The following is a 26563-nucleotide window of genomic DNA, read 5'->3' as shown; positions in this document are numbered from 1 at the left end:
AAATGCTTGTCTTGATTCATCTTGAAAGTGATCTTTAGGTTATGGGCAGCACAAAACTAAACTGAGGGTGAGGTATTCCCAAGTATCACCAGTAAACGGCAGCAATACGTCATATATCCGTCTAATCTGCAGTAAATGAAAACCGAAGAAGAACAAGACAACCTCCCTTTGACGTCAAAACTGCAATAACCAAGAAAAAGCTGCACAACAAGACCTTACTATACATAGTCAAAAAATAACTTTTTGCGTATTTATTTTACGGCTATTTTATTTGCATTCATCAGGAATCGATTTGGTAAGGCTTACAATTCTACTCACTATTCTAAATCAACCACGTTGCCTCAATACGATGTCAATGCAATCATATGCTCGCAGTAAACTGTCATTGATGATCATTTAGATTTTTATTTACAGATGTATTGTTTAAATCCAGGGCTAGCAGTGGATCTTAACGTTTGCTTTTACCAATTTGTTTTTGCTCTTGGACTCCAGTAAACATCGCAACAATGTGACACGCCCCTAAATTTGTGAACGTCGCATATGTTGGTTGACAGCCTGTCAAATCGAATTGGACGTCTATGGCCGTCAAGGGCAGCTGATGATACATTTGATTTGTTGGAATATGAACTGTATTTATTTTGACGTCAATTGAATCAGACAGATTTGGTTGATAACCGTCTGATGACCTATTAAACCTTCATAGGCATGTCATCAATGCATCAGAAAATGAAATCAGTGACGACCCCCAATGAGGCAAGTCAAAACTATAATTAGTACATGAAATGTTCATCATCTACCACTGTATTCTCTCCAGGGTGGGGCAAACATGAGCAGCATCAGTCAACTCGTCCAACACAGCACGTCTTCATTGACTAGTGTAAAACACTATGGTGTCTCAAAGCAGGATTCGGAACGAGATTCAGGATTCTCAGGTGACAATTTGGTTTCATTCACTCCATTCAAATGCCCTTTATTTTATTCTATTTATTTTTGTCTGAAATAAGTTACTAACTCTTTTTGTTCCTGGCTTCAAATGTAGCATAGTTTGTAGTTGACAAATCTGTTGGTACCCCTCTTGACCCCTCTTGTTTGCTTGATCATTACTCATCATTGCATGTCTCTTTTTTTATTTATTTTTTTACAAATTATTGAACAAATGTCAGCCCAGTGGACAATTGGTTGTCACGTCGGCCTCACAGTTCTGGGGTCGATGGTTCAATCCCAGGCCGGTCCTCACTGTGTCAGGCGGGTATTAATTTTCGTCTCAATTCGAACCCGCCGATTTAACTTGATTTGCAGATCTAAGCCCGAGCCAAACACGAAATTTAATATTTTATTTGTGAGGACTCAGGTAAAAAAAGGTCAGTCACAATCAGAGAAATCTGGGTCACATTTCTGTCATGTCCTAGGTCAGGTCAGTCTTAAATAACACAAAAGGCAATCGTTTGGACTAGTTGAAACCTCATTAGATTGATGGTTTCATATGCAGATGGTTATCTTCATCTGCCAACTGTCTCTGTTGTGTTGTTTGAGTGTTTTACCACAGGTAGTGGTAACATAAAACTGGTCTAATCTGATGAACTGTATTGTATCATCCCCTCTCCAGATGCCAGCTCTGAGTATCTGGGTGCAGTGGATGGGACCGACTCCGAGGATGCAGGCAGGAAAAGAGCCACAGTCGCCCAGGACGGCTCTGGTCTGCAGTTGGCTCTAATGGGAGGCTCTTATGCCGGACTTTCCCCAATGCTCATTATGAATAACTTTGTCGTCAATCAGGTAAATGCGGCATTTATACACGGTTCTCAGATTGGAACTGAATTGACATTAAACTTGTGTAGACCGAAAATAGAGGACAATCATACTGAAGCAGACTTATTTTTTTTACTTCTGGCATATTTTTCTGTCCATCTGCCACTACTCGGATAATAATTCACAGGTCCCTGTTTTTGCTGTCTTTTAGGGTCTGGAAAGTTATTTACAGAATGGTTCTTTTTTTTTCATTTCCTTACGTCAGCATAGATTCTCTGTCAACCAAGTCATGCTCAAATCCTCAAATGTTGATTTCATGGTTCAGGCAACACTGGAGTTACTCTTCATCTGGTTTTATCATTTTGACATGTATTTTGGTCGTATTTCTCTGACTGTGGGGAAAGCACATTGCACCTTATTCTAAGTGTGTATATATTATATAGTCTTGTGAACTAAATATTTACACTTTTGCTCACTTTCATTCATTACAGATCATTTGTGCATAATCACCAACAATTAGGCTTAAGTGTGGAAGAGTCCTTTGTCCCTTAAAAACAAATACATAAATTAAATTAAATTTGAATTCGAGAATTTAAAAAATAAGGACCATTGATTTTATGATCTTTCTGTTTGCAGCCATCACAAAATGACACACAGTGGAGGTTTCCTTCATCTCTCGATGCCATGCCTCAATCTCAGATGGTTCTGCTTCAACCAATGATATCTCCAAAGGCAACCATTGAAAATATCCCCCATTCAAAAGGCCACAAGTCCACTCTCAAATCATATCCCAGAATTGCCCCAAACTATGTGGAAACTCTGTCAAAGAAGCCAGGATCCTCCAGAAAAAGGCACCATTCATCTTCAACATACGGCAAGCGACACAGGAGTCATCAACAAGGCAATAGACAGCACAGCACTTCAGTCTCTGAGTGGACCTCACAGGAAATATCAAGCAACCACTCTTCTTTGCCTACTGACAGCTCAGAGCCATTTAATGAGAAATGTCTTTCCTCCGTGACGGGGAGCACCTCACAGTCCCCCAGCAATTATGAGGCTAGGACCGAGCTGGAAGAAAACCAGCTGTGTCCTGACATCTCCACTGACGGCCTATTGGCTGGAAGTGAAAAGTTAAAGCGTTTTAGTAATACTTATAACATTCTCAGCAATTGCGGCTTACTAGGAATCACCATGCGCACCAAGCAGCTGATTAAGGAGAACAAACGTACTCAAAGTCAGCTTCAACTTCTCCAAGAGCATACAGCGCTCCTTCTAGAAGCTCTGGGAAGTGGTGACCCGCATCTCTGGACTAAACTGCAGCTCTCTTTGCAGGATTATAATAAGTAGTGGTGCAAGGGGGAAGGAAGCATGATTAGCAAAGACCTACTTTATTTAGGACTGTGATGGTGATTTAACTAGCAGTTCTTAATGTGAGGAGCTAGCATATCACCAGTCTTTTTCAAATACTCCTCATTACCAGCTCATACTATTAGTACAGCTGCATTAAGTGCTTTTGCGCCTTTTTTTCCGGAGAAGATAGATTGTGATGTCTTTAATGAAGTGGGTGTCGGAAAGTTTTCCTGACTGTGGTAAGTCCAAAAAAATTTTTTAAACCCTCACTGCATGTTTTCTGCTTCAATGTTATCACTTTGAAGTATTTTCTCTGACCGCCAGCTTTGTAGAGACATTGAACTTTTCCCCTCTCTGTGTGAGGTTGTTAGTATTTATGGAAGGTGAATTCTGGTGTTTTTAATTTGTCAATAATATTCTGAGTCCTGAAAAAAATTCTTGAAAAACTGCTTTAATCTCCCAAATGTAAAACTGAAGCACATCCATCCCTGCGGCAGTTAACAAGTATGAGAAAACTTCTGTAATCAATATTCTTTTTCTGCAAAGTACAACCTTAATATACATAAAGTGATGCAATCTACTGTAACTGCAGTCCCTCATACACAAGCATGTTGCACTACACTACATTGAAAATCTAAATTAATGCACTACACTAAGAGGAGATTTAGAGAGGATTTTTTTCGAGACAAAAATGGCCGTGACCGAAGGAAGTCAAGCACTATGTGGATGTTTGTTTATTTTTAAATGCTATTAATGTCTGCTCTAAGAGTTGGGAAGAAAAAAACATATTGACAGCATGGTATGTCAGCAGCTTTTAGACTTTAGGCACTTTCTATAAAGTTCAATATCAAAGATAAATCAAGTACATTCAATAACATATCAGATTCTGCACTTTAGTTTCCCTACTATTGCTATTTGTTTGATTTTATTTTTTTATACAAAGTGTAAAAATGAATGGTTATCTGTGCCTTTAAAAATATGTGCTTTTCTTACAGTTTGTAATGCTTGGATTGCTGTACAGTTTTATTATGTTATAGCAAAAAATAATAATAATCAGTGATGACAGGAAGCCATAAAACAGATGGACAATATTTAATGGCAAATTGTAAACAGTATTGTAATTTAAATTAGATAGACTTTTATGTAGATGTAAATATTTGCTTTCTTTTTGCAAAACATAGCACTTGTTACAAAAGTCAAACAGACGAAAGGTCATAAAACTTGCTTTAAAAAGTTGTTCATTTGTTGTCCTTTATTACTGTTGTTATGAAAATCCTTTAAAATTCTTTAAAATAAGGATGTTACCTAATAATTGGTTTCAATACTCAATATAGTTATACTTTGAATGAATGTGTACATACAAAATAATCAAAATATCTTTAACATAATGCCGAATAAGTACTATAATCAGCACAATAAGGTTGAAAAGTTCATAATTCGCATTACCTTATTGTTATTGCCACCAGTTTACAGCATTTACTTCATCTGTGGCCTCATAAAGTACGCAAAAGCATATTGATGGACATGATTTTGTGGCACATTGAGATTAATACCCTGTTAAATACAATATGCAGCGCCGATCATCTCTCAGGCTGTCACATTTTTTTCTTAATGTTTGAGAATTACAATTGACTGCTTAGCCCTTAACATTTATAATTTAAGAAGTGTACATTTCATGAATATTCTTTGCTCTTGCATGTGGAGAAATCCCTTGCAACAAATGTTGGAACGGAAACTTAAAACTTTCTGCTTGCTCAATATGACTATGAGCATAAAAAAATAATGACTAACTAGGCACATAAGCATATCACCTCATAACATGTCAGTGGTCAAATTTTACTGTGCTTAATAATTCTTTCCTCTACACAACTGCATTGGGCATATTTTTGCTATTAGCCTATTTTTCCTCTAAATTACGATCATTAATCACTTCAACAAAAAGCGGTACTCTATAATGCGCTAATTGGTATATGCAAAAACAGCAGATATATTTTCCAGTTTGATAGACTGAGACTATTGCCAGCAATAGCTATTAAACCCTTTTAGCCAGCTGTGTATTTTACTTTTAAATATATCATTTTGTTATTCCTGTACTAAACTGTACTAATATTTTGTTTGAAAATATGAAAAACACAATCCACTCAGGGAGAGCAGTCGATTTGTAAAACAAAGAATATTTTAAATTGTCATTGCCAAGCCGTTCAAACTCTACCTTTAGTATTTTATTTTACTTGTTTTGAGACCTACAACATTGTTGAGCAGTTTTGTTGTTTTGTATGAAAATAATTTGTCCCTCCAGAGCAGTTCTAACAGATTGTGTGACTTATTAGAAGTTGTTGAATTAAATAAATAATCAGTCTTGCTTTGGTGGCTCTTCCGAGTAGATCTCCGATGTGTGTACAGGCAGAATTAGGCCCAGCGCCCAGTTGGTTCCGAACACATCGATGAGGTTGCTTCGCCACGGGCTTCGGTTCTCCACCAACTGCCCTCTCTGCATCTGACACCAGGTCTGGCCTCGAGCCACCAGCAGCACTTGTTGGCAACAGAAGCCCGCGCACACCAGCCCGATTCCCAGCCACACGTACAACATCAAGACCAGAAAAAGCTGCAGGCCAGATATCGATCCTGAATAGGAAAGTATGAATTCTCTGGTCATCAATATGTGTCGTCATGAAGTCAGTTTTGTTTTTGTTGTCCAGAAAAATGTAAAACTCACCTGTAAAGAAGTATCCAGTGGAGAGAGGAAGAAGTGTCAAAAAGGTCAAGGGGTTCTCAAAAGAAATGGAGTACTCCACAGTGAGGAAGGCTACACCAAGAACCAGCGAATACAAGCAAGTACATGAAGTGTAGATGCAAAACATGATGAAGTAGCGCATGTTTTTGTTGCCGATACAATTCCCAGTGAAGAAGCAGTGGTGATCCCGTTTGAGGATCACTTTCTTGCACAGTTTGCAGAAGTGGCGCCCGTTTAAGAGGTAATGTGCGTCCACTTTGTCCGAGCAATGTGGGGAACACACCGGGACGGTCGTTTCGTTAGCGCTCGCCGCAGGATACAGGATAGTCATTGTGTAATTCCCAAGCGCGTTGAACATCAGAAAAAGGAAAATTAAGGTGTGGATGGTCGTGGAGCCTCCTGACGAGGTTGCGGGACTCGGGAAGATTGTAGGAATGAAGAAGCCAAAGTGCAGGATGAAGGTGACCACTGTCGCCGTGTAAAAGTATGCCGGGGCCACTGCATTGAGAAGCCTCAGTTTCAGCATCCGGGTGAACATGCCTATGTGGAGGGGGAAATGGCGCAAAACAGTTCATCACCATACCATTTTCTTGTTAACTTTTGAGTTTGAAAACAGGGATCCGATCTGGTATCTTGCATAATTTTGTGTGGTCCACAAAGCCAGATCTTTGTTTCTTTTTTACATTATTGACATTGGTAAAAAGCCTTTAACGGTGTGTCTTTTCATGTTAATCACTATTATATGGGAAAAACAATGATAAAACTCAATGCAATTTTTATACAGTATTAGGAGGTGTTTGGTATATATCTTTTTTACATGTAATCTATGTTTCCACAGGCTATTTTGGTACAATATTTTTTTCGTTAAGCCACCTGATGGCATAGGGGGTTCACTCACCTCATATGGGCTTGATTCCTGCTAGGAGGCTGTATATATAAAATATGTACATAACTATAAAAGTGCCCCTGTCTATAAGAAAATAAGTGCAATTCAAGTGAAATAGCATTGCCATTGAAAATCTGAATCCATCTAATATGTTAACCAGGAAGATTGAAGGCTTTTTAAAATAGGTTTAGGGTGTATTTCAGGTGACAAAAAAACATTGTTAAAAACCAACATTGAAATCAAAATAATGTAAATGATAAAGCACATTTCATCAGTAAGATTTTTTTTAAAAACTATATAGATAAGAGAGAAAGGGAGCGAGATAGAGAGAAAACTAATTTGATTAAATTGGGTTCCCCATGCCCTTAGGGGCCATGGGTGGACCAAAAATACCTCGCCCCCTGCCACGGTGCCCTGCTAACCTACACCTGAATGTAGCGTTTTCTATGGAAAAACAGAGATATGCTCTTGGTAGAGAGATCCACCGAAAAAAACACTGAGATGACCCATCACCACTTTTCACTTGGACACACACACACACACACACACACACACACACACACACACACACACACACACACACACACACACACACACACACACACACACACACACACACACACACACACACACACACACACACCTCAACTTAGTGCTATTCTACGCTCTTGAAGGGTGACTAAAATAAAAAAAATGAAATTAAAAACACAATTATTTGTGAAAAGACGACGGCGATGGATACAATGGTGGATGGATGAGAGGAGAATGGTCGCGTACCTGCAACCGTGGGAGGAGCTGTCCGTTTCAGCACCACGGAGCTGTACCGAAGTGCAGCCACCAGCCGAGCCTCACGGTTAACATTATTTACTCGTGCCAAGTTAGTGTCTAACTCCATCGCCTCCTGCTGGCGAGGATGTTTTAGTTCTTCGTCCTGTCCTCTCTCCCCACTCTTTGCTTTTTATCCATGTCTCTTATCCACCAATATAGGGGTGGCAAACATGATGGACACAAAGAGCCAACATTTCAATCTATGAGGGTCAGAGAGCTCCACTTTATGTCAGAAGCAGCATAAAAAAACCCTCTGCCAAATTAATTTGAAAAGATATTTTGTTATTTGTTCTTATTGGGTCCTGGTGAATTTGAGTGTGTTTTAAGAGAAGATAAAATAAGAGAAATTTGAAACGAGGCAAAGAGCCACAAAGGATACACAATATGATAAGAAGCAAAGAGCCTGAGATAGGCTCAAGTGTGGGGTGAAAAGTGCAATGAAGACTATTTCCCAGCAGATAGCACTGCAGACTCTCTGTTGTCTAATAAAAGTCATGATAAGTGCATGTTTTGATTGAATTTAAAGTACATACTGAGTTTACTACTTCATTGTTGCACGATGGTCAAACATAACTATGACTAAATCCCAAATATATGGAACACAATCCTATCTAAATACATGGGGAAAATAATTTTGCAAATTTTGATTTAGAACATTTATTTATTTTCATCACTTCAAATTTAAGAAAAAAACGAAACACATAGGAACTAATATATTTAATTGTTGGTTTTCGGTCATGTATGATAAAAAATACTTCTACCATAATTATGTAGCCAATGTTTTGCTTTTAATTTGTCCATTGTCATCATATCCCAATTTTAAAATGCATGATTTGCTTGTTGACAATCCCTTAAAGCTTGGCGCAGGCAGGTGTTGAACTTTTGAGACGGTCCCTGGTAAGGTGGGAGTTTCTTGTATTTCTTGGCTGACGGAGACAAAAACACAACGGCGTTTTCTACCTCTTCAATCACAGAAGCCCATCGCGAGCGATCTTTTGAGGTGAGTTGGGCTCAATCGGACCACCTTATGTGTCCGCCCGAGACTTAAGTCAATGTGCCACAAAATAATTCAATCATGTCGTATTTGGTTGTCATCAAGTTGAGGTAGAACGGTGGCTGATGGATGTGCAGACAGTTGTGATCGCCGCTGCAGGGGGGCGAGGGGTTGCCCATTAATCGTACATAATCATGTTTCAAGACTTCTCATTCAATTTAGACTCTTGGAACGCGGTTGCATCGTATTTTGAAGGGGTTTAGTGGCCATGTGGCGTGGTAAAGAGGTCTACACCGACGTGCTACACCCAAAACTGGGACAAACACAGCGTCTTTATTTCGTCTAAAAGCTGCCAGATCCACATTGCACTTCATTGTGTGCTTTGCACTGACTGCTTATCTGCCTGATCCCCAGTAGCTTGTTAACATTTTGCAATTAGACTTTTGTTTCTTGAGTCTCTCTGTTTACAGTCATGCATGTACTCACGTCAGCCAATTAACCAGTGACATCATTTTTGAGTAGTTTGACTTGTTGAATCTAAGCCAATTGCTTTGCATTTCATCTCAACAGTCACTGCTTTGCACACTGCTTTGTTTAATATCATTTATATACTGTGTAATTTTTGACACTTAGTGAAAGGAGTGGGTCATGAATATTCATTCATATTCTGCACCGCTTATCCTCACAGGGTTTGCAGGGGGTGCAGGGTTAGGCTTATCCGCACACTCATACCTAAGAACAATTTAAAGTATTCTGCCAGACTACATGCATGTTTTTAGGATGTGTTGGGGTAAGCATTAACCCTAACCCTAATCCTAAAACCCCCGATATATTTGGTCATGAGCAAATGTATGTATTAACCCTCACGCAACCCTAACTCTAAAACAAAAGCGGATTTTGACGGAAAATGGTTTTGTATTATTGTTATTGAAGACTGAACGGATTTAAGGCAGGGGTGCTGCACAATACACAGTTACACAATGACACAATGTGTGTTTTTTTAATCTATTTTGAATTATTGCTATCTTTCAGCACCTGTAGAAGGTGAACAGTTCCTGTTACTCAAAAAGATTGTCGAGATTAAAAAAACAAAGCTCTGTTTTTTCTGTGTGAAGTTTGCTTGTTGTTTCTTTGCTTGTATGTTTTTTTTATAGGGTTGGGGGGTTCTCAGGATTCCCCTCACATCCTAAAAACGTGCAAAAAGTGGTACCATGGCAAAATGAGATTGTGTGGTTGCAATTTCAGTGCATGTCGTACCATGCCAGATGGGTTCTAATGAAGGTTGTCCATACAGCAGCAGAGCTGACACACTGAACTCCCCTGAGGCCTTACTGAGCATGTGCGGCCGGCCAGACAGGAAGCAGGTGTTTGGTTTGTTGTGCATGGCAAAAATGAGTAGTCTTTGCTCGTCGGCCTGCTGAGGCTCGTCTAGGCTGCACACGAAGGCAATGTGATGATGTACTATCATCATCTGCTTGTCGTCTTCCAATCCCGTCTCTGGATTCCTCCCACATTCCCAAAACATGCATGGTAGGCTGATTGGACACTCTAAATTGCCCCTAGGTATGGGTTTGAGTGTGCATGGTTATCCATCTCCTTGTGCCCTGCGATCGGCTGGCCAACGATACAGGGTGTGTCCCGCCTCAGGCCCAGAGTCATCTGGGATAGGCTCCAGCACCCCCCGAAACCCTAATGAGGATAAAGCAGTTCAGAAATGTATATAGATATATATACTTCCTATTCATTGTGTACTCTTATAGTCTGAAAAATACAGTGATATATTTTTGTATTTCTGCCTCCTAGAATTCAATAAAGGTCACAGTCAAGGCTTTCACAGAGGGAACAACAGCTTTGAAGCGCTCTCATTTAATGCTAATTGCACATTGGCGCTACAGGAAATGTGCTCTTTTCCTTTGAGTGACTGGCACTTGATTTGGTGCACTGACTTGAGTGCCCATGCAGGTTCACATTTGATATATCGCTCATTTTTCTGGCAAAACAAGGTAATAGCTCTTTCAGACAGATTGTACATCTTATTTGACAACATGAGGGAATAGCTTGTCTAGATTATAATATGGTTGGCGCTTGGTTTGAGATATGTTCCTATTAGAATAGCTTGAAAATTGGATGTTTAGATATATTTTGTAATGCATGCTTGGAGCAAGATACAAGTCTTCCCTAAAATGAATGGTAGGATTTTTCAAACCCATTCAGAATTCTTATTGAATGAAGATGTGGAAGTTCCGAATAAGAAAAAAATATTTGTTTATAGTGCGAGTCAGAACCAATTAAATGCTTTGTATGATGACAATAAAGGCTTTTGATTAGTTATAGTGTAATCAAGGTCGACTGTTATGTGAGCTATGGGGAGGTTTATTACTAGAGCTGTGTCAACAATTCTCCTTGTGCAAGAAGAATGGCTTAATTGGCGACCTTATTTTGCTTCATAAGAGGGGCTTAATACCACCCGCTATTGTTATGATACAATGCTTTTTGTGCCATAAAAATCAAAACCAGAATATTAAACGACTATAACAATAAACAAGTTAAATGATGCTGCACAATCCACATTCTAAAGAAAATTATACCCCTTCTTTAGCAAATTTTCTGGATATATACCTGGATTTCATCTTTGGAGAACATGTAGAAAATAATAAAACTTTTTGTTACCTAAACAATGAATAGAATCAAACCATCATAGATATTAAAAATAAGAATAAATAGAACAGTATAATAAAATTACCTATTTACAGACAATATTGCTGTAATAGTTCTGTTTTGTAGAATGGCATGTCAATGGAAATACAAAGGAATATATAGTCATAATATTTTTACACTGCTATTGGGATGTTTTTTTTTTTTGCTGACGCACTTAGTCAAATGGTACTGTTGTGTTGCTGTGGTTTTTAATGACTCGTAAGTAACTGAGAGTTGAGATAATGTTAACACAGAAGGCAGGAGATTAACGCATACTGAAGTTGAAGGGTCTCCCATTGTTATGTCTGTCACCTTGGAGATGACATGCTGTCATTTTATAAATGTAACCACACATGTAAACTTGTATCTTGGGAAAGCGAATTAGCAAAGCAGGTTTCTGTTTTGTATCTTTTTGAATTGCCAGCACATGGGATGAGCTCAACACAGACAGAGATTTCCCTCATGCAGCCTGTGAGAGCAATAACATCTGCTGCTTTGACTTTGGAAATGGGGGAGGGAGAGGATTACAGAAACTTCCAACTTCAAAAGGATCTGGAAGAAATTGATATGCTTTTGAAGCATGTGATCTCCACAGACATGAAAATGCTGAGTCACGCTGTGGCCAAACGTTGTGTAAATCGACAAAAGTGGTCAGCATCTTGCTCCTTTGTGGAGGTGGAGTTTGCATCATTGGAAGCCGTCTAATCTAATGTGTATAGAAAAATTCAGGACCCCACCAAGATTACTCCATGGCCATGTTTCGATTTTTTTGCACTGCTTTATCATTTCAACCTCACATTTGTTCATTTTGCAGCCATTTCTAAATGGTGTTTTTTTTTTTTTTTGGCATCCTTTATTGTAACTATTTACATTCAATTATAAGGTATGACGTAAAGGTGATTTCTCACTGCTTGAATTTGTATTCAAAACTAGATTGGTCAAAAGTATTAATATGATACAATATTTTATTGCAAAAGTATTGATGTTATGACTTCTATTTTTTAACAAAAAGAGGTTAAAGTCATTTCAATCAAAAGCAAAAGGGTTGGATGTGTAGCAATGTCAATAACAGTAAAAGAGTTCTTTAAAAAAAAATCATGAAGTACCAAAATGTATATCACGCATTGAGTATATTTTGGAGTATTGATATTGAGTTGAAACAGTCGTATCGTGAAAACCGTAGTCTAAACTCATATTTCCTGTAGTTGGTGGCATTTATGCACTGCTTTTTCCAGTATTTTCTCAGAGTGTACATAAACTGAACAACTACGGTGCTTATTAATCTTGTATGTTTTTGTGAGTCCGTAAATGCCCGTGGATTATTTCTGCTTTACGTCTATAATCACGTCTCTGTGAATTATCAAATCCTTTCCATGGTTTACAAAGGACAGTATACACGGGGAAAAAAACAACACCTGGACTCAGCTGTTCAAATATCCAGTTGATTAAACACACGATTTTATGGTTGATTTAAACCTCTTCATTCCTTCAACAATATGTTTTCTCTTCGTTTAAACTCATTTGTTAGAAGGTCCCTGTGTTAAACACAGTTTTAAAGAATCAGATTAATTAAATTGATTCCTTTTTTTTTATTGACACCTCAATTGCCAGGCGGATGTGATAACCACTCTTTCCATTGCGTGCCTTATTCTGTTATTGTTTTGTGGAGTACACTTGAGTTAGATGTTGTGATCTTTTTTCCCCGCACTAAAGCAGATATCATAGCACCAAACAAAAATGTCAAATGAAAGTGGCTAACTCAATTGTGTACCTTCTATTGTGTAATGAAAACACATTTAACACTTCAGCCAGTCGATATACATGACTAGCCTAGATCGTTGAGCAAATATATAGTCCTGGTAGGGATATGACATCAATTACTTTAAGTGAAAGTTATGAATAATTTCTACCCAAATTTGGTATGTTGACAATGGGTTGGAATCAATGCCATGGTGATGCAGCACCACTTAACAAAATACCATAGTAGTTTTATATTTTGACATAAAACACTATATTAGAAACATCCATTCTTAATTTTGTTCTATTTGTTTAAGGTATGGTCCTGTGCTGATGGCGGACTCTGCACTGTTCATGTCCAGAGCGTCCCCTGTGGAAGGCACGCCCGTGGTGCCGAATATTTTAGGTGTCTTGGACCTAGAAGGGAGTGAAAACAGCACGGCTGAGAGATGTTTCCCTGCACACTCTCGCAGCAGTGTTCTCCAAGGTCTCCCTTTTGGGGGGATACCCACAGTCTTGGCTATCAATGTAGTCATGTGGATGGTAAGCATTTTGTACCTAGTACCGTATTTTCACACCGGCCAAACAATGCACAATGAGGGAAAAATTGTATATACAAGTCTCCCTGTATCAATTGCATTTTTGGGAGATCTTTAAATGGTGACAAAAAAATAACCCTAATCCCCTAATTTTTATTTTCAAAGAGCGACTAAATGTGTATCTATTTATTTAATGTTTAGTTTTAATGTATGAGTATTAAAATAGCAATTAGTAAAAACTTTCTTATACAGTTACCCTTAATAGCTGTATAAAGATAGAACATATTTATCTGGTCCTAGTGGTTTTTTTTTATACCATCACAATATAATTTTTCTTCCATTTCAGAATTTCTAGAGTATTGTTTTGAATGTCAGATTGCAGCATTTGATTTTGTGGAGTGCAGAAATCAAAGTTGCTAAAAATATCTCTCTATTCAGTTTTGTATTTGGTGCAAAGCTAATTTTCCCATACAGAAAACCTCTATAACGAAATCAGAGTTCTGAATTTCTCCTTTGAATAATCGGGTCTGTCAACTGGTGCAATTATCGCCACTACAAAGGGATTTATTGTGAAGGTATTCAGCCCAAGAATACACTTATAGCTGCCATAACAATTATGGTGACAGGTTATTATCACGTCTTTTTCTGGAATAAATATTGTTGGCAAATGCACACAAGAATATTTTCTTTCAGTTTGGCAGATAATAATAGACTTCCGCTTTCAGCTGATGGCTAACTGGCTTCCGCTGTCATGCTGTGTCAGGCTCTATTCTACTCCGATATCAGTCTCAATCTGCCGCCTCCACGTTTTAATTGGTTGTTTCATCACTGGCTGGTTGTCAAGGCAACACAGAGGCTTGAGCACTGTCTGTTAATGACAAGTATGAGTCAAAGCGTGCTCCCCCCCTCAGGTGGCAAAAGCACGCCTCTGCATCAATTCTATCTTCATAGAGAATAAATCATCTGAGAAATTGAAGGAGAGCGTGCCCACACATCAAGACAAAGCTAAAGAAAACAAAAGATAGCAACCGATGGAAGTGAAAAAGACCAAAGCAAAACAAATGGAGAAATTGCCTCAAAGTTTACTAGTATCAGTTCTTTATAGCATGAGTCACTTCTCAATTATATTAGCTTTACTCATATAATAATGAATATGCATGAAAACATTAACCAAACTAAACATCCCATTAACTCAAATGACTAAATGCTTTAAGGCAATAAATGAAATTGGACTTCTATCTTTTTCATTTGTCATTTTGTTGGTTTTTCAGACAGAAGTATTTAAGAATATTATACACAAATGTGTTCTAATATGGTGTATTTTTATGTCATTTGATTGAATCCTATTTGATCCAAAGCCTTTTTGTCCACTTTAGCTTTTTTAGATTTGGCGTTTGTTGAGTGCACAGTATGCCTTGTGTGCACGCTGACCCGCCCTAGTAGTTTCCACGACAACCGTATACTACTCCAACAGAGAATGATGTCTCATAATCGTAGTTAGGTCTTGATGTCAAATGACCTTATTTGTAATCAATGATGTATATATAGAATATTGCATCATCGACTTTAGTTTTGGCATGTTCTTCCTCAGAGGCACCGATGCCATAGTTTTGTGAAACCCCGGATGAGTCTCTTTACGAATCCTTGACATAATTAAAGACCCCCTTGCTTGTTTTCATGAGTTCAAACACATTTTAATGTGTCCCCTACCACCATTGGAACAAAGGCGAATTATCATAATTTGAGGACTCATGTCTATAATGTCTACGTCCCTGTGTCAGTGCAAATATGCACTTGTGTAATTCTGACTGTTTGATTTGCTTCCCAGTTCCTTTTGCTCATCTTCTCCTGCCTGAGGAAGGCTGCATGGGATTACGGGCGGCTGGCTCTGCTGATGGATAATGACAGGTGAAGACTTAATTTCTGCAGAAATGTGTGATGCGAGCTCTCTCTATACTTCTAATTAAACATTTGTGACATAACTAAGCGGTCCAATCAGTCATCATGATACAGCTACTAGCTCCCTCTGCTGGCTTTATAGTTAACCAAAAATGAATGAGTTGCAGCACAAAGTAATCTGAGCCTCAAATGAGTATTTGCAATTACTATTTAGTTGTTGTTGTTGTTTTAAAAACAGAATTGTTGAAGTCTAACTTTTCTTTGGTTATTTGCAAAACTGATGCAGCACAGTTGATTATGACCTCTCAGTTATTTTCCTCTTTTTGCATATCAATGCATATTTGCATTAACAGAGCATAATTGTGCACGTCTTTGACATTTACTTAAACTTTATTTACACTTATCATGCATTGTTCCCTTGTTAATCACATACATGTAAAGAGTGACCCAAAAAGATGCGTACCCATCAGTTTTGAATACGTTTCCATTGGTACGCATCTTTTTTGGGTCACCCTGTACTAGTTTTAAGTTTGTTTTAGTACTCTAACATGGTTTCGGGACAAAATACTACTCACAGAAGCTAGAAAAGGTATGATTTAAATGCCCTCTGGAATAACTGCCTATTCATGTTTGTCATATTGTTAGCCTCACGTCCCTTTTCTATGGAGAACCAAGTGAGAAGGAGAAGTCTCCCTCAGAGTCGAGCCCTTCTGACTCTGATACCAAGGACTTGGTGAGTCGGTAGACAATAATGTCATTTAGACAGTTTATTAATGTGCTACTGTTAATTACCAACTGATCCCCATTGGGCTTGTGTTAAAACTAATCATTTGAATGTTTTTAATGTTCTAGGGCTTTTGTTCATGGCTCACATCTCTTTACCATATGAAGTAAGTTGACCTTGACTTTATACTGGCTCCTTGTCCTCAAAGCTGATGTCATTGTCAAATCTAGAGTCATCTTCTAGCTCATTGACAAGCAAAAATAAATATAAGTCTGGCCTCTACAACCACTGGTGCCCACTGAATATTTGCACTTTGACGGACACTGACTGACATAACAGATTTTAGGTTGTAAAAAGCAATTTCCATGCTTTCCACTGGCTTCCACAGTATTTTGGTCAGATTTAGCTGCCTGTTTTTAGCTCTTGTACTAGTTGCCAACTTTGAGATGCTTGGGAAATGTGTAAAGCCACCCTGAAAGTTCTTAATGTGTGTGTGGGCTGTTGTGAGGACCAGCATCCTTCTTCTTTTTTTTTAAATTCTATTTTATGTTCTTGGTTTTCCTAAAGTTCCTGTCTGGTAACCACCAAACCAGTGGTGCCACAGCTTGAGTCCGAATGAGTACAAATAGACAATACCTGCACACATGCTGATTGGCATTTGGTTTCTATTTGGAAAATCTTAATATTTTTTTTGATTTTTTTCTGGTTTGGAAACCCTTCTGACATAGTTTTTTTTAACCTTGTATCTACAGAGACGAAGAGATCCGCAGCAAGTGCGGCATTGACGCCGTGACTTATTTGTCCTTCCAGCGCCACATCATTCTGCTAATGACCGTGGTGTGCCTGATGTCTTTGGCCGTCATCCTGCCAATCAACTTTTCCGGCAAACTCTTGGGTACTCTCAAATGACGCACTAAGAAATGTTTTAGGCAATTTCGGGCATACATTTGGTACCTGGGCCTTACCGGGGGTTTGCGCCACATTTCAAAACACAGCATTATTTTTTTAATTGTTTGGAAAATGCATCTTTTTATTTTTGTTTCTGCAAATCAGTCAAAATTGTCAGTTTTTAAGTCGTGGCAGTACATAAAATTATTCTTAGGGGGGGGAAAATTCACTATCAAGTTGCAATTATAGGAACATTACTATTGAGCAAGCAACTTGATCAAATTCATCATCTGAGACAATTCAGAAATAACATTTATTCGATAAAATGACAAGAACATGGAACAAGAAATAATGAGAATTTAAAAGGAATATTATGTTACATAATAAATGTTGCTCCAAGTAGATCAGAAGATAAAAACAATTAACAGTTTGAATTTGAGAACTCATTGGTTCAAGAAATTGTCCTATTGATAATATTGTTTTAAGTTACATTGGTATATCTAAAAATTGATATGTCAGCACACTGAAATCCAAATCCGATTGCGCCAAAAATATACATCCTCGTGTGCTTCAAGAGAAATTCCCTAAAAAGCAGTGATACATTTTTTTATAATTGTATTGATCAGTGCCTCAGATGGCATTTAGGTTAGCAAAAACCTTGCTGCACCTTGACACATAGTTCATATAATGGCACACAATTCAGACATCACCGAGCTTCCCCAAAATAGATTTGTGAACAGAAGAAAAAACATACCATCCTCTCAACATACTGTACACGTGAAGGTGTCAAAGACTGGGGGTGTCACAAACCGAGTTGCTAAATAACAGTGAATACGCCTTTTTCCCCCAGTTGTGTGTTTATTTGAATGGAAATGTCGAGCAAGGCATTCTATAATAAGATGGAGACAGCATCCATTTTGGGCTCCCTGCAGAGCTGGGTATTCCACAGAACCACTTTATTGCTGTTGACTGTCCTCTCACAGAACAGCGTGCCTACCTAGTCATTAAACAAACAGTCGGTAGGTGACCGACTACCATGGCAACAGCAAACAAAGAGCAACCAAATTAAGAGAGCTGGGCTTAAGTGTTAGTAAGTTTTAAATGTTGTTAGAAATGTCATTCAGATGATGAAATTGCTCACAAAGTCTCCTTAAAATAGTAAAGGTCGCCTCACCCAAATGAGCAGGTTTCCTATAGGCCCAATTAAGATGTTTCTTTTTGTCATGTTTCATTATTTTTACAGGAGACAGTCCTGAGAACTTTGGAAGAACAACACTGGCTAATGTTAGTGCAAAGTAAGTTCAACACTGTGTGCTTGACAGCTCGTCTTAAGTAAACCGTGAAATGGATAGTTCAGACTCTAACTGTGTTTTTTTTTTTGACATACAGAGATAGCTTCCTGTGGCTGCACGCCATTTTTGCATTGGTTTACTTCATCATCACGTTCCTATGTATGGTTCACCACTCTATACGACTGCATTACTCAGAAGATGAGAAGGTCAGTTGATTATTGTTGTAAAAAATGCTTAAAGGGACAGACATAGATTTGATCAACTGCATCCTGGTACAAAGAATCCTGTCAAAATTCAAGGGGAAAAAAACATTTTTCTAATGTTTACTTGTTGAGAATAAAGGAAATATTAAGCAATATTTCCCAGAAGTCTGAAACATAGTCAATTTAGTCTAGTTTCAATCCATTCCACACAAAGAACTCAACATTTCTGCATTTCGAAGTCAAGAGACAGAAAACTCTTCAGTTGCCTTCCCTTATTAAATTGATAATACAAGAAAAAAGCATAAAAAAATAATGAATTACATTTCAAGTTTTTTTTTTTTGATTAATAAAGTTTAATGGAAAAAAATATTGGAATTTAGGCTGTGAATTTAGATCAGTGATTCTGATAGTATCAGGGTTTTTATCACTGCATTTTGTGTTCTAGGTTGCAAGGACACTGATGATCACATCAATACCCAGAGAAATTTCAGACCCAGGATTGATTACCAAACATTTACAGTAAACAGATTCTTTACCTTAATTAAAAACTTCACTTTGTAAGATCCCTGCTGTCATTGAAGCAACAATGTAATATCTTCTACTCTTTCTTCCCTAGTGAGGCTTATCCCAGCTGCACTGTCACTGACATCCGCTTCTGCTTTGACATCAACAAATTAACAAGGCTGGACTTGGAGAGGTAAAGTAACCATTTTATTTTCGTTCTTAAGAATGCCAATTCCTATAACGTGTTGGGTTTTACAGACGCAAGGCCATGAAAGGCAGGCTGTATTTTGCCAGCAAATCACAAAAGGAAGGAAAAATCATGATGAAAACCCACCCATGTGCTCAAATATTCTGCTGTGACTTTTGTGGCTTTGAAAAGGTACTCAAATTTTATCTACTAGTTGCACTAAGAGCTAAATTCCCCTGGATGGCACTGCAGTTCAAAAGTATAAATGTCAATGTGGTTCTCAGCAAGTCAAACTAATATTGCAGGTGGATGCGGAACAATACTACAGTGAATTAGAAGAGAAATGGACAGATGAATTCAATGCTGAAAAGAACCGTATCTTTATGAAGAGGCTGGGCATTGCTTTTGTCACATTTCGGGATGAGAGGATGACTGCTGTGTGAGTTAAATTGATGACATTGGAATCATGTTTTGCAATAGTTTGGAAAAAAAATGATTGAAACTGTTGTTGTATTTTATAGAATTGTGAAGGACTACAGTTGCGTGGGCTGCCGCCGACGACCCCAACAGTCCAGTATAACCACTGTAGTTCAGTCTCACCATTGGGGCATCAGCTATGCTCCTGCTCCCAGTGACATCATCTGGTCAGTGTTAGCATTTAACTAACTATCCTTACATTTTTTAGGCCATTCTATTGAAACTAGGTGCTTAATGCCCTGTCAAAGCAAGCTATGACATGATTGGTAGCAATGTTAGTATGTTTAATCATTTTAGTTCATGTTTTTGATTCTCCTTACTCTCACCTTAGAAACTTTCACTTTAAGTGAACGAAAACTGAAACGCATGTTAAATCAAGAACAGATATGGCCGTGTTTACTGCTCTTGCTTCAAGCCAATCAATTGAAATAATTTTTTGCAAAATCTAAGAAGAGTATTGGGACTGGCAGCCTAATTGAATATATCTAATATATGTTTTTCAAAGATGTGTATTAAATATGCCAATCTGTGTGTTAATTTCCCATTTACATTCTATCAATGTACGATGCAAATATTGGCTATTTCTTGCCCAGGTCACATACTGTATGTCATGAAAGTGATATGTTAAGACCTGTCTTTATAAATCAATGTTGAGCTCATAATCCATCTAATTTCCCACTCAGGGAAAACCTGTCAGTCTGTGGATCTCGCTGGTGGCTTCGCTGCGTCCTACTCAACATTCTCCTATTCCTGCTCCTCTTCTTCCTCACCACTCCTGCCATCATTGTCAACACCATTGACAAGTTCAATGTCACCCGGCCTGTGGAGAGTCTGAAGGTGAGATTCGGATGGGATTATAGCTGTCCAAAACAGATGTAATCTTATTCTCTTTGTCTCTGTCCAACAGAGTCCTATCATTACTCAATTCTTCCCAACCCTCCTGCTGTGGGTATTTTCAGTCCTGCTGCCCTTTATTGTCTACTATTCAGCCATCTTTGAGTCCCACTGGACCAGGTACTTAGCATCTTATCTTGTCTCAAGGGTCTTGTGCTTTTTCCATCCCTAGACACTTCCTTTTCTGCCTCTTCTAACCCTGTTGCTCTTGTTAAGCTTGCTTGCCCCTTACCTCAGTCACCGCCCGCTCTGTTATTCCTGGAAGGTTGTCATAGAGATCTCTACACGAGGATAACGATATGCGCAGCAGTCACCGTGCACCGCTCCTCGCTAGAGCGGGAGGAGGGCGGAGCAGCTGCACACAGACACAACCTCATGCAACACCTATGAGCACCCCATCTTTACATAACCACCCCCACAAACGTGTTATGCAGGCGTGATGTGTGAAGGACCAAATGGAAATCAACTGTTTACTGAAGTGAAAAGCCTAGCTCGTGATGATAAGCCCACCAGCTCCCTAATATCTCAGCTGATAGCCACGGTGTGAGTTTTTATGATGTATTCATCATTTCAAAGGAGCTCCAGGGAAATTTGTACACTCCCTAGCTACAGCATCAGGTACAATTTAGGGACATGAAATTATACAATTTTATAGATATAAAGCACACAATCATTAATACAAGAGGTTCCCTGATATTTTACAATATGACCTCAAGTAGTATTTGGCTTTCAAAAGTACCATGGATAAAGTAGTGCAGGTAGCAATAATTAAAAGAAGGAAAATGAATTTCTACTTCCAGGTTCTTCCTAAATATTTCATAAATTCTAAAATAATCTGTTATTGTAAAAAAAATGAATGCAACTAAACTGTACTTCATAAATTCACTGTAATGGATTTAAATTGATTTTAAGTAACTTGATGCATCTAGTGCTAAATGAAAAATATCAACACTTAACATGGTAATGTTGCTGTGGTAGCTAATCTTTTATGTTATTGCATTTGTTTTATTTATTTTTTTTCCCCCAGATCTGGTGAGAATCAGTTGACAATGCACAAGTGTTTCTTACTACTGGTTTTCATGGTCCTGATCCTGCCTTCGCTTGGTCTCTCCAGGTGTGCCTACAGATGTCAAATGTCCTTTTTTTCCCCCTTTTCTTCAAATTAACACGGTTTTCTTCCTTATTTCCTATCCTCTATAGTCTGGACCTGTTCTTCACGTGGCTCTTTGATATCAACTTCCTCGATGAGAAGAATGTCAAATTCCAGTAAGATGTGAAACCTATCAATGTATTCAAATACCTTGTAGTATTTCAAAACACCCATAATTTCTGTCTGTTCAGGTGTGTTTTTCTCCCGGACAATGGTGCATTTTTTGTAAACTATGTAATTACTGCTGGATTTATCGGTACTGCCATGGAACTGCTTCGTATCCCAGCGCTGACGGTGTACGGCCTTCGTCTTTGCTTTGCAAAGTCAGAGGCAGAGCGTATGCATGTTAAACGGGTGAGCAAAGTGCCTCTTCTTCAAATCTTTCCCAACTATTTCCAGATTGACAGTTTTTGTGTGCTGAGCTGATGTGTATGTGGTTGCAGAGTCAGACCTATGAGTTTCAATTTGGCCTGGAGTACGCCTGGACCATGTGTATCTTTTCTGTCAGTGTGACCTACAGCATCACTTGTCCTATGATTACACCCTTTGGTGAGTGACACATGCTAAGCTTCATTGCCTGTAGTACCCCCTTTTTACCCCCTGTGTGAGTCTGTCTGTCTGTCTGTCTGTCTGTCTCAAACCCCAACCTCAATTTTCTCTTCTGTCTGCCAATGGAGTGCAGACTGCAAATTTTCTGCTTTGGTCCCAGACACTAAGAAACACCATGTTTTCAGCGCCAGACGCCCACTTTAGCTGATATCTCAGCCAAAAACTCTGAACTGTTTTGTCAAATTTACTGCTGAAAACAAATTCTCACTTTGTAAGGACAGGGGGAGACACCAATGAAAGGCTTTGGGATCTCGCCTCTTCACTCAAGATTTAACAGAATTGAAGATGTTTATCATAAAACTTGTGCATTCTGTATAGAATACTATTGAACACTTTAGTCTTAGTCAACTAAATTTGGAAGTTAATCCATTAAAAGTGCTTAAATAAGCACTTTATTTCATTCATTTGTTTTCTGGACAGCTTATTTTCACAAAAGTCGCAAGGGGTGCTGATGTTTAAATGCAGATTTGATGTTGTTCTAAAATGTGCTATTTAGGTCTGGTGTATGTGATCCTGAAACACATGGTTGACCGCCACAACATCTACTATGCATACGTTCCTACCAAACTCAACCAACGCATCCATAGAGCTGCCATCCATCAGGTCATCTTGGCTCCCATCCTTTGTATCTTCTGGCTACTCTTCTTCTCCGTTCTTAGATTAGGTACAGCTCGATTTCAATCCTGTTTCCCTACAGGATTTCTGACATAATGAAACATGTCATGATAACCTTCTGAATGATTGTGTGTTGCCTTTCACAGGTGCAGTGCATCCCATAACCTTGTTTACTTTGGCTTCCCTGCTGTCCTCCATTGTCATTTCGTTTTTCCGCTTGTGCCTTAAAAAACAACCAGACAAGTCAACAAGCTACCAGGTCATCTTAATTAATGCCTTTACTTTTAACTTATGACTTGTTCTTACCTTTCCATGAATGATTTGTGTTCATTTCAGATGTCCAATCAAACAGCAGATCAAACATTTCCCGAGCCAGACAGAACTACAGTTACTGCAAGCACTGCTTCTAATGTAAAGTACAATTTTTATTATTATTAGCTATCATTTTCTTATAATGCCCTTGTAAAAGTTCTGAAATTAGAATAACATGAAGGTCAACTAGTATCACTGACTTTTTAGGAGAAGATCACACTGTTCTTAAAAAAATCCAAGTGAACCCGTTGACCCGATCAACTGGACGACACAACTTACTACTGTACGTTGTTCTCCCCTCAGCTCTTTGTGGCGTCCGTCTTGCTGGAGCCAGAGCTTGCATTGACCCCCATGCCCTCCCCGGCCCACCACAGCTATGGCGCCATGGCCAGTTCCCAGAGTTCAGCCCACGGCCCAGCAGGAGAAGAAGAGGAGGAGGGAGAGGATGAGCACACCCAGACTCGTGAGACTGAGCTTCAAGACCCCCCTGACACCTCTGGCTCTAGCCCACTCATGGAAAGTCTAGTGGCCTACCAGTAATGCCACCTCCCCCCCTCCCCTACAGTTGATTCCCACATGTACTTCACCTGAGATCGTGCTGCAACGATGCCACGTTTCCTCTTTCCTTTTTTTTACCTCGGACTCCCCGATAGTGGAGCTTATTCAGATGATGGGAGCCCAAGAAGACATGATAAAAGTACTGGATCAACCTAATCATATCCAGAAGACGGCTAATACACGGTAGAATCCGTACACCCCGTCCTCCATGACTCTTTGCTTTCAATTCACTCAAAAGAATGAAAGACAAAATATCTTTGGGTATTTGTCACAAACGCTATACGCATTGTGCCCATTGCACACAAGTGGAGGTGAAAGATCTTATCATCGTGGGTGGTGTGAGTAGGGTCGCCCTGCCAGACTGACAGCCGTCCCGGCTCGAGTGATATCGGGTTGATGGGGACCACAGTGCGCCGAGGATGGAGGAGGGGAGTAACTTGCGAAGCCATCTGCAGTGAGAGAGCTGACAGACGGAGGGTTGCAATGTAATGCAGAGATGTACTGTAAGATATGTACACGCTCTGTCCTTCCCCGCTGAAAAGTAATGGCACTCAAGCTTAAGCTTAGTTAAACATTTCTTTTTGTTAATATAAGTGTTGTCAGGGTTCTACATTGGCCTTTCAAGTTGTTCACCTTAAGTTGCTGATTATTTATTTTCATCTTTGGGCTTTATAGCACAGTGTTTCCCAACCTTTACTAAGCCAAGATACATTTGACATTAGAAATAAGAACATTTTAAAATCAAATTTAAAAAAAATGGTTTCTATACCTTTTGGACATCTTGTAGAGGAGCATTTAAAGTTTACCTCTGCTTAAATAAATATGTATGATTGCTTCCCGGAGCAATAATGTAGGGTCTTATGAATGTCTGCTGTTGAAATATTTATCTCATTTTGTATTTGGCAAAATTATAGTGAATTCATTGCCTGGAGTTCCTTTGCATCCACCAATTGCTCTTGAATCATTAATTTGAGTAATATTGCACCACTTCATGGTGCGACTATCTCAAATTCACCACACCGCACCTGGTGGTCTGCCAAATATACGTGAAAAGTTTATAATCTAGGAAGAATAACACACGGAATGGGGAAAAAAGACAATATGAATATGACTTTAGTATGTCTTGTCAACCCCCATCCTGCAATCGTCTCTTATTGCTGTGCCTTGAAGGAATCACTCCCTTCTTTGTGACAATCCAGCATGGCCTGAAATATGCTGCATGAACTGAAGACCAAGGAGCAAACAAATTAACAATATAAAAGGATAACAACAGAACAAACAGTGTTACAAAAAAAAAGGAAAAAAGCTTTTTCAGCTAGTGGCTTTATTGTTCTTTTAGACAGCAAACACCAGTCATTGTGAGCTAATTTAGATCATATTGAGTTTTCCTGTCGAATTCAACCTCATTAAACTCAGCATGTCAACATACATCTTAACTATACTGAGTTTTATTGGTCCTATTTTGGGCCTGAAATCTAACTCTTCATTAAGATTCCGTGACACAGTTCAACCTCGGCTTAAAGTAATCTTGTGTGGACATTTTGCTCTTTTCAAGAATCAAATGCTAAACTGACAAACTTGTCTGTAGGTCATAGTTGTTTCTTTAAAGATGTTGTATAGTCTTTATTTAAAGGGACAAAAAGGCTTGTACTTTGAAATTGTTGTCATAGGGTGAAATGTATTTCTCTGATATCTGTGAGGAATATCTTGTTAATAAAAGACATTTGGACATAAACTTAAGCATGAGAAAATGTGCCAATATATTTGCTTGGGCAAGGCAGTCTTCAAATTGTAAGCTTTTGTAATGTAAAAAACTAAAAACCAAGTTTATTTTATGTAGATTTTTACAACACTACTTATACTTTGGGTAACATTTCATCCGTGTAAAAATACTTTTACTTAAGTGGATGTTTTAGATACTTTTGCAACCCTGATGTTAACGAATGACTGAAGAAGTGTGTCTGCATACCAACTAGCCTGAGAACATGCTGCAGAATATATTACTAGCCTCAAAGGCTCCCAAAGCTACATTAGATGGACGGATGGGGGCACTTAATTCCAAAATGCAAAGCCATGCTGCGGCAGTTTTATGCATTCTTGATGTCTTTTCTGCAGAAATGATCTTAAATGCTTATTTGAGATCAGATTCAATACTTGATGAGGAAAAAAAACAGGCTCGTGCTTTAAACTTAACCTTATACCTTTAATCTTTAAATTGAACATTTTAACTTAACTGAAAGAATGAGTGGTAAAGTATGCTTATGTGTATCAGAGCATGTATCAAAAAGATTTGAAGCTTTCCATGTGTGTATATAGTCTTTCTTCATTGTTAATAGTTACTAAGAAGAACATTAAGTCCCTGACATTTCCCCTGTCACCATTGGCAACATGCTTACCCTTAAAAGGTGAATTCCTAGGGGTGTGCCACCTGTCGCGCCCGCCTCTTGCTTAGAATACCACAAAAAAACCTTATCTCGACTCTTATTTCTATCGTGCTTGGCTTAGGGATGTGTTTTCTTAAATTGGGGGGTCACGCAAAAAATGCCCGGGGGGGTGCGAAGCAATGCCTGGGAGCATTTGACTGAAAAAAAAACACTTTTTTAATTAGAATAAAGTGTATTTGCACGCTTTTTCCGGCCCGCCAAAGGAAAAATATAAGTTTTATACTTACATATGTGTGTTTTACATGTGCAAAAGCAGAACGTTGATACTTCTGAGTGTTTCGGGTGTTTTGCCT

At 38.7% G+C, this 26563-nt stretch overlaps 3 protein-coding genes across 3 annotated transcripts; 2 read left to right on the top strand and 1 right to left on the bottom strand.

The window, feature by feature from the left end:
• Nucleotides 1-142: 142 nt before the first annotated feature.
• Nucleotides 143-4203, top strand: cipca (CLOCK-interacting pacemaker a). The gene is made up of 4 exons (XM_077731913.1): nt 143-295; nt 815-932; nt 1607-1776; nt 2386-4203. The coding sequence occupies exons 2-4, from the start codon at nt 827-829 to the stop codon at nt 3094-3096; spliced, it is 987 nt and encodes a 328-aa protein (XP_077588039.1). The 5' UTR covers nt 143-295; nt 815-826; the 3' UTR covers nt 3097-4203.
• Nucleotides 4204-5122: 919 nt separating this feature from the next.
• zdhhc22 (zDHHC palmitoyltransferase 22) lies at nt 5123-7591 on the bottom strand. Its single transcript, XM_077731914.1, has 3 exons — nt 7497-7591; nt 5816-6373; nt 5123-5724 (listed from the first exon to the last, which is right to left on the bottom strand). The coding sequence occupies exons 2-3, from the start codon at nt 6369-6371 to the stop codon at nt 5453-5455; spliced, it is 828 nt and encodes a 275-aa protein (XP_077588040.1). The 5' UTR covers nt 6372-6373; nt 7497-7591; the 3' UTR covers nt 5123-5452.
• Nucleotides 7592-8411: 820 nt separating this feature from the next.
• tmem63c (transmembrane protein 63C) lies at nt 8412-25566 on the top strand. The gene is made up of 23 exons (XM_077731800.1): nt 8412-8547; nt 13293-13518; nt 15343-15422; nt 16059-16146; nt 16266-16303; nt 16890-17032; nt 18269-18320; nt 18415-18523; nt 18966-19039; nt 19137-19217; nt 19283-19403; nt 19517-19650; nt 19733-19855; nt 20372-20525; nt 20596-20702; nt 21610-21696; nt 21783-21848; nt 21924-22086; nt 22176-22281; nt 22838-23005; nt 23103-23215; nt 23293-23367; nt 23572-25566. Exons 2-23 carry the CDS (start codon nt 13309-13311, stop codon nt 23806-23808), a joined length of 2529 nt encoding a protein of 842 aa, XP_077587926.1. The 5' UTR covers nt 8412-8547; nt 13293-13308; the 3' UTR covers nt 23809-25566.
• Nucleotides 25567-26563: the final 997 nt, after the last annotated feature.

This window comes from Stigmatopora nigra, chromosome 13 (genome assembly GCF_051989575.1).
Source record: "Stigmatopora nigra isolate UIUO_SnigA chromosome 13, RoL_Snig_1.1, whole genome shotgun sequence".
Classification (NCBI taxonomy): Eukaryota; Metazoa; Chordata; class Actinopteri; order Syngnathiformes; family Syngnathidae; genus Stigmatopora; species Stigmatopora nigra.
This window is presented reverse-complemented; position numbering and strand designations above follow the sequence as displayed.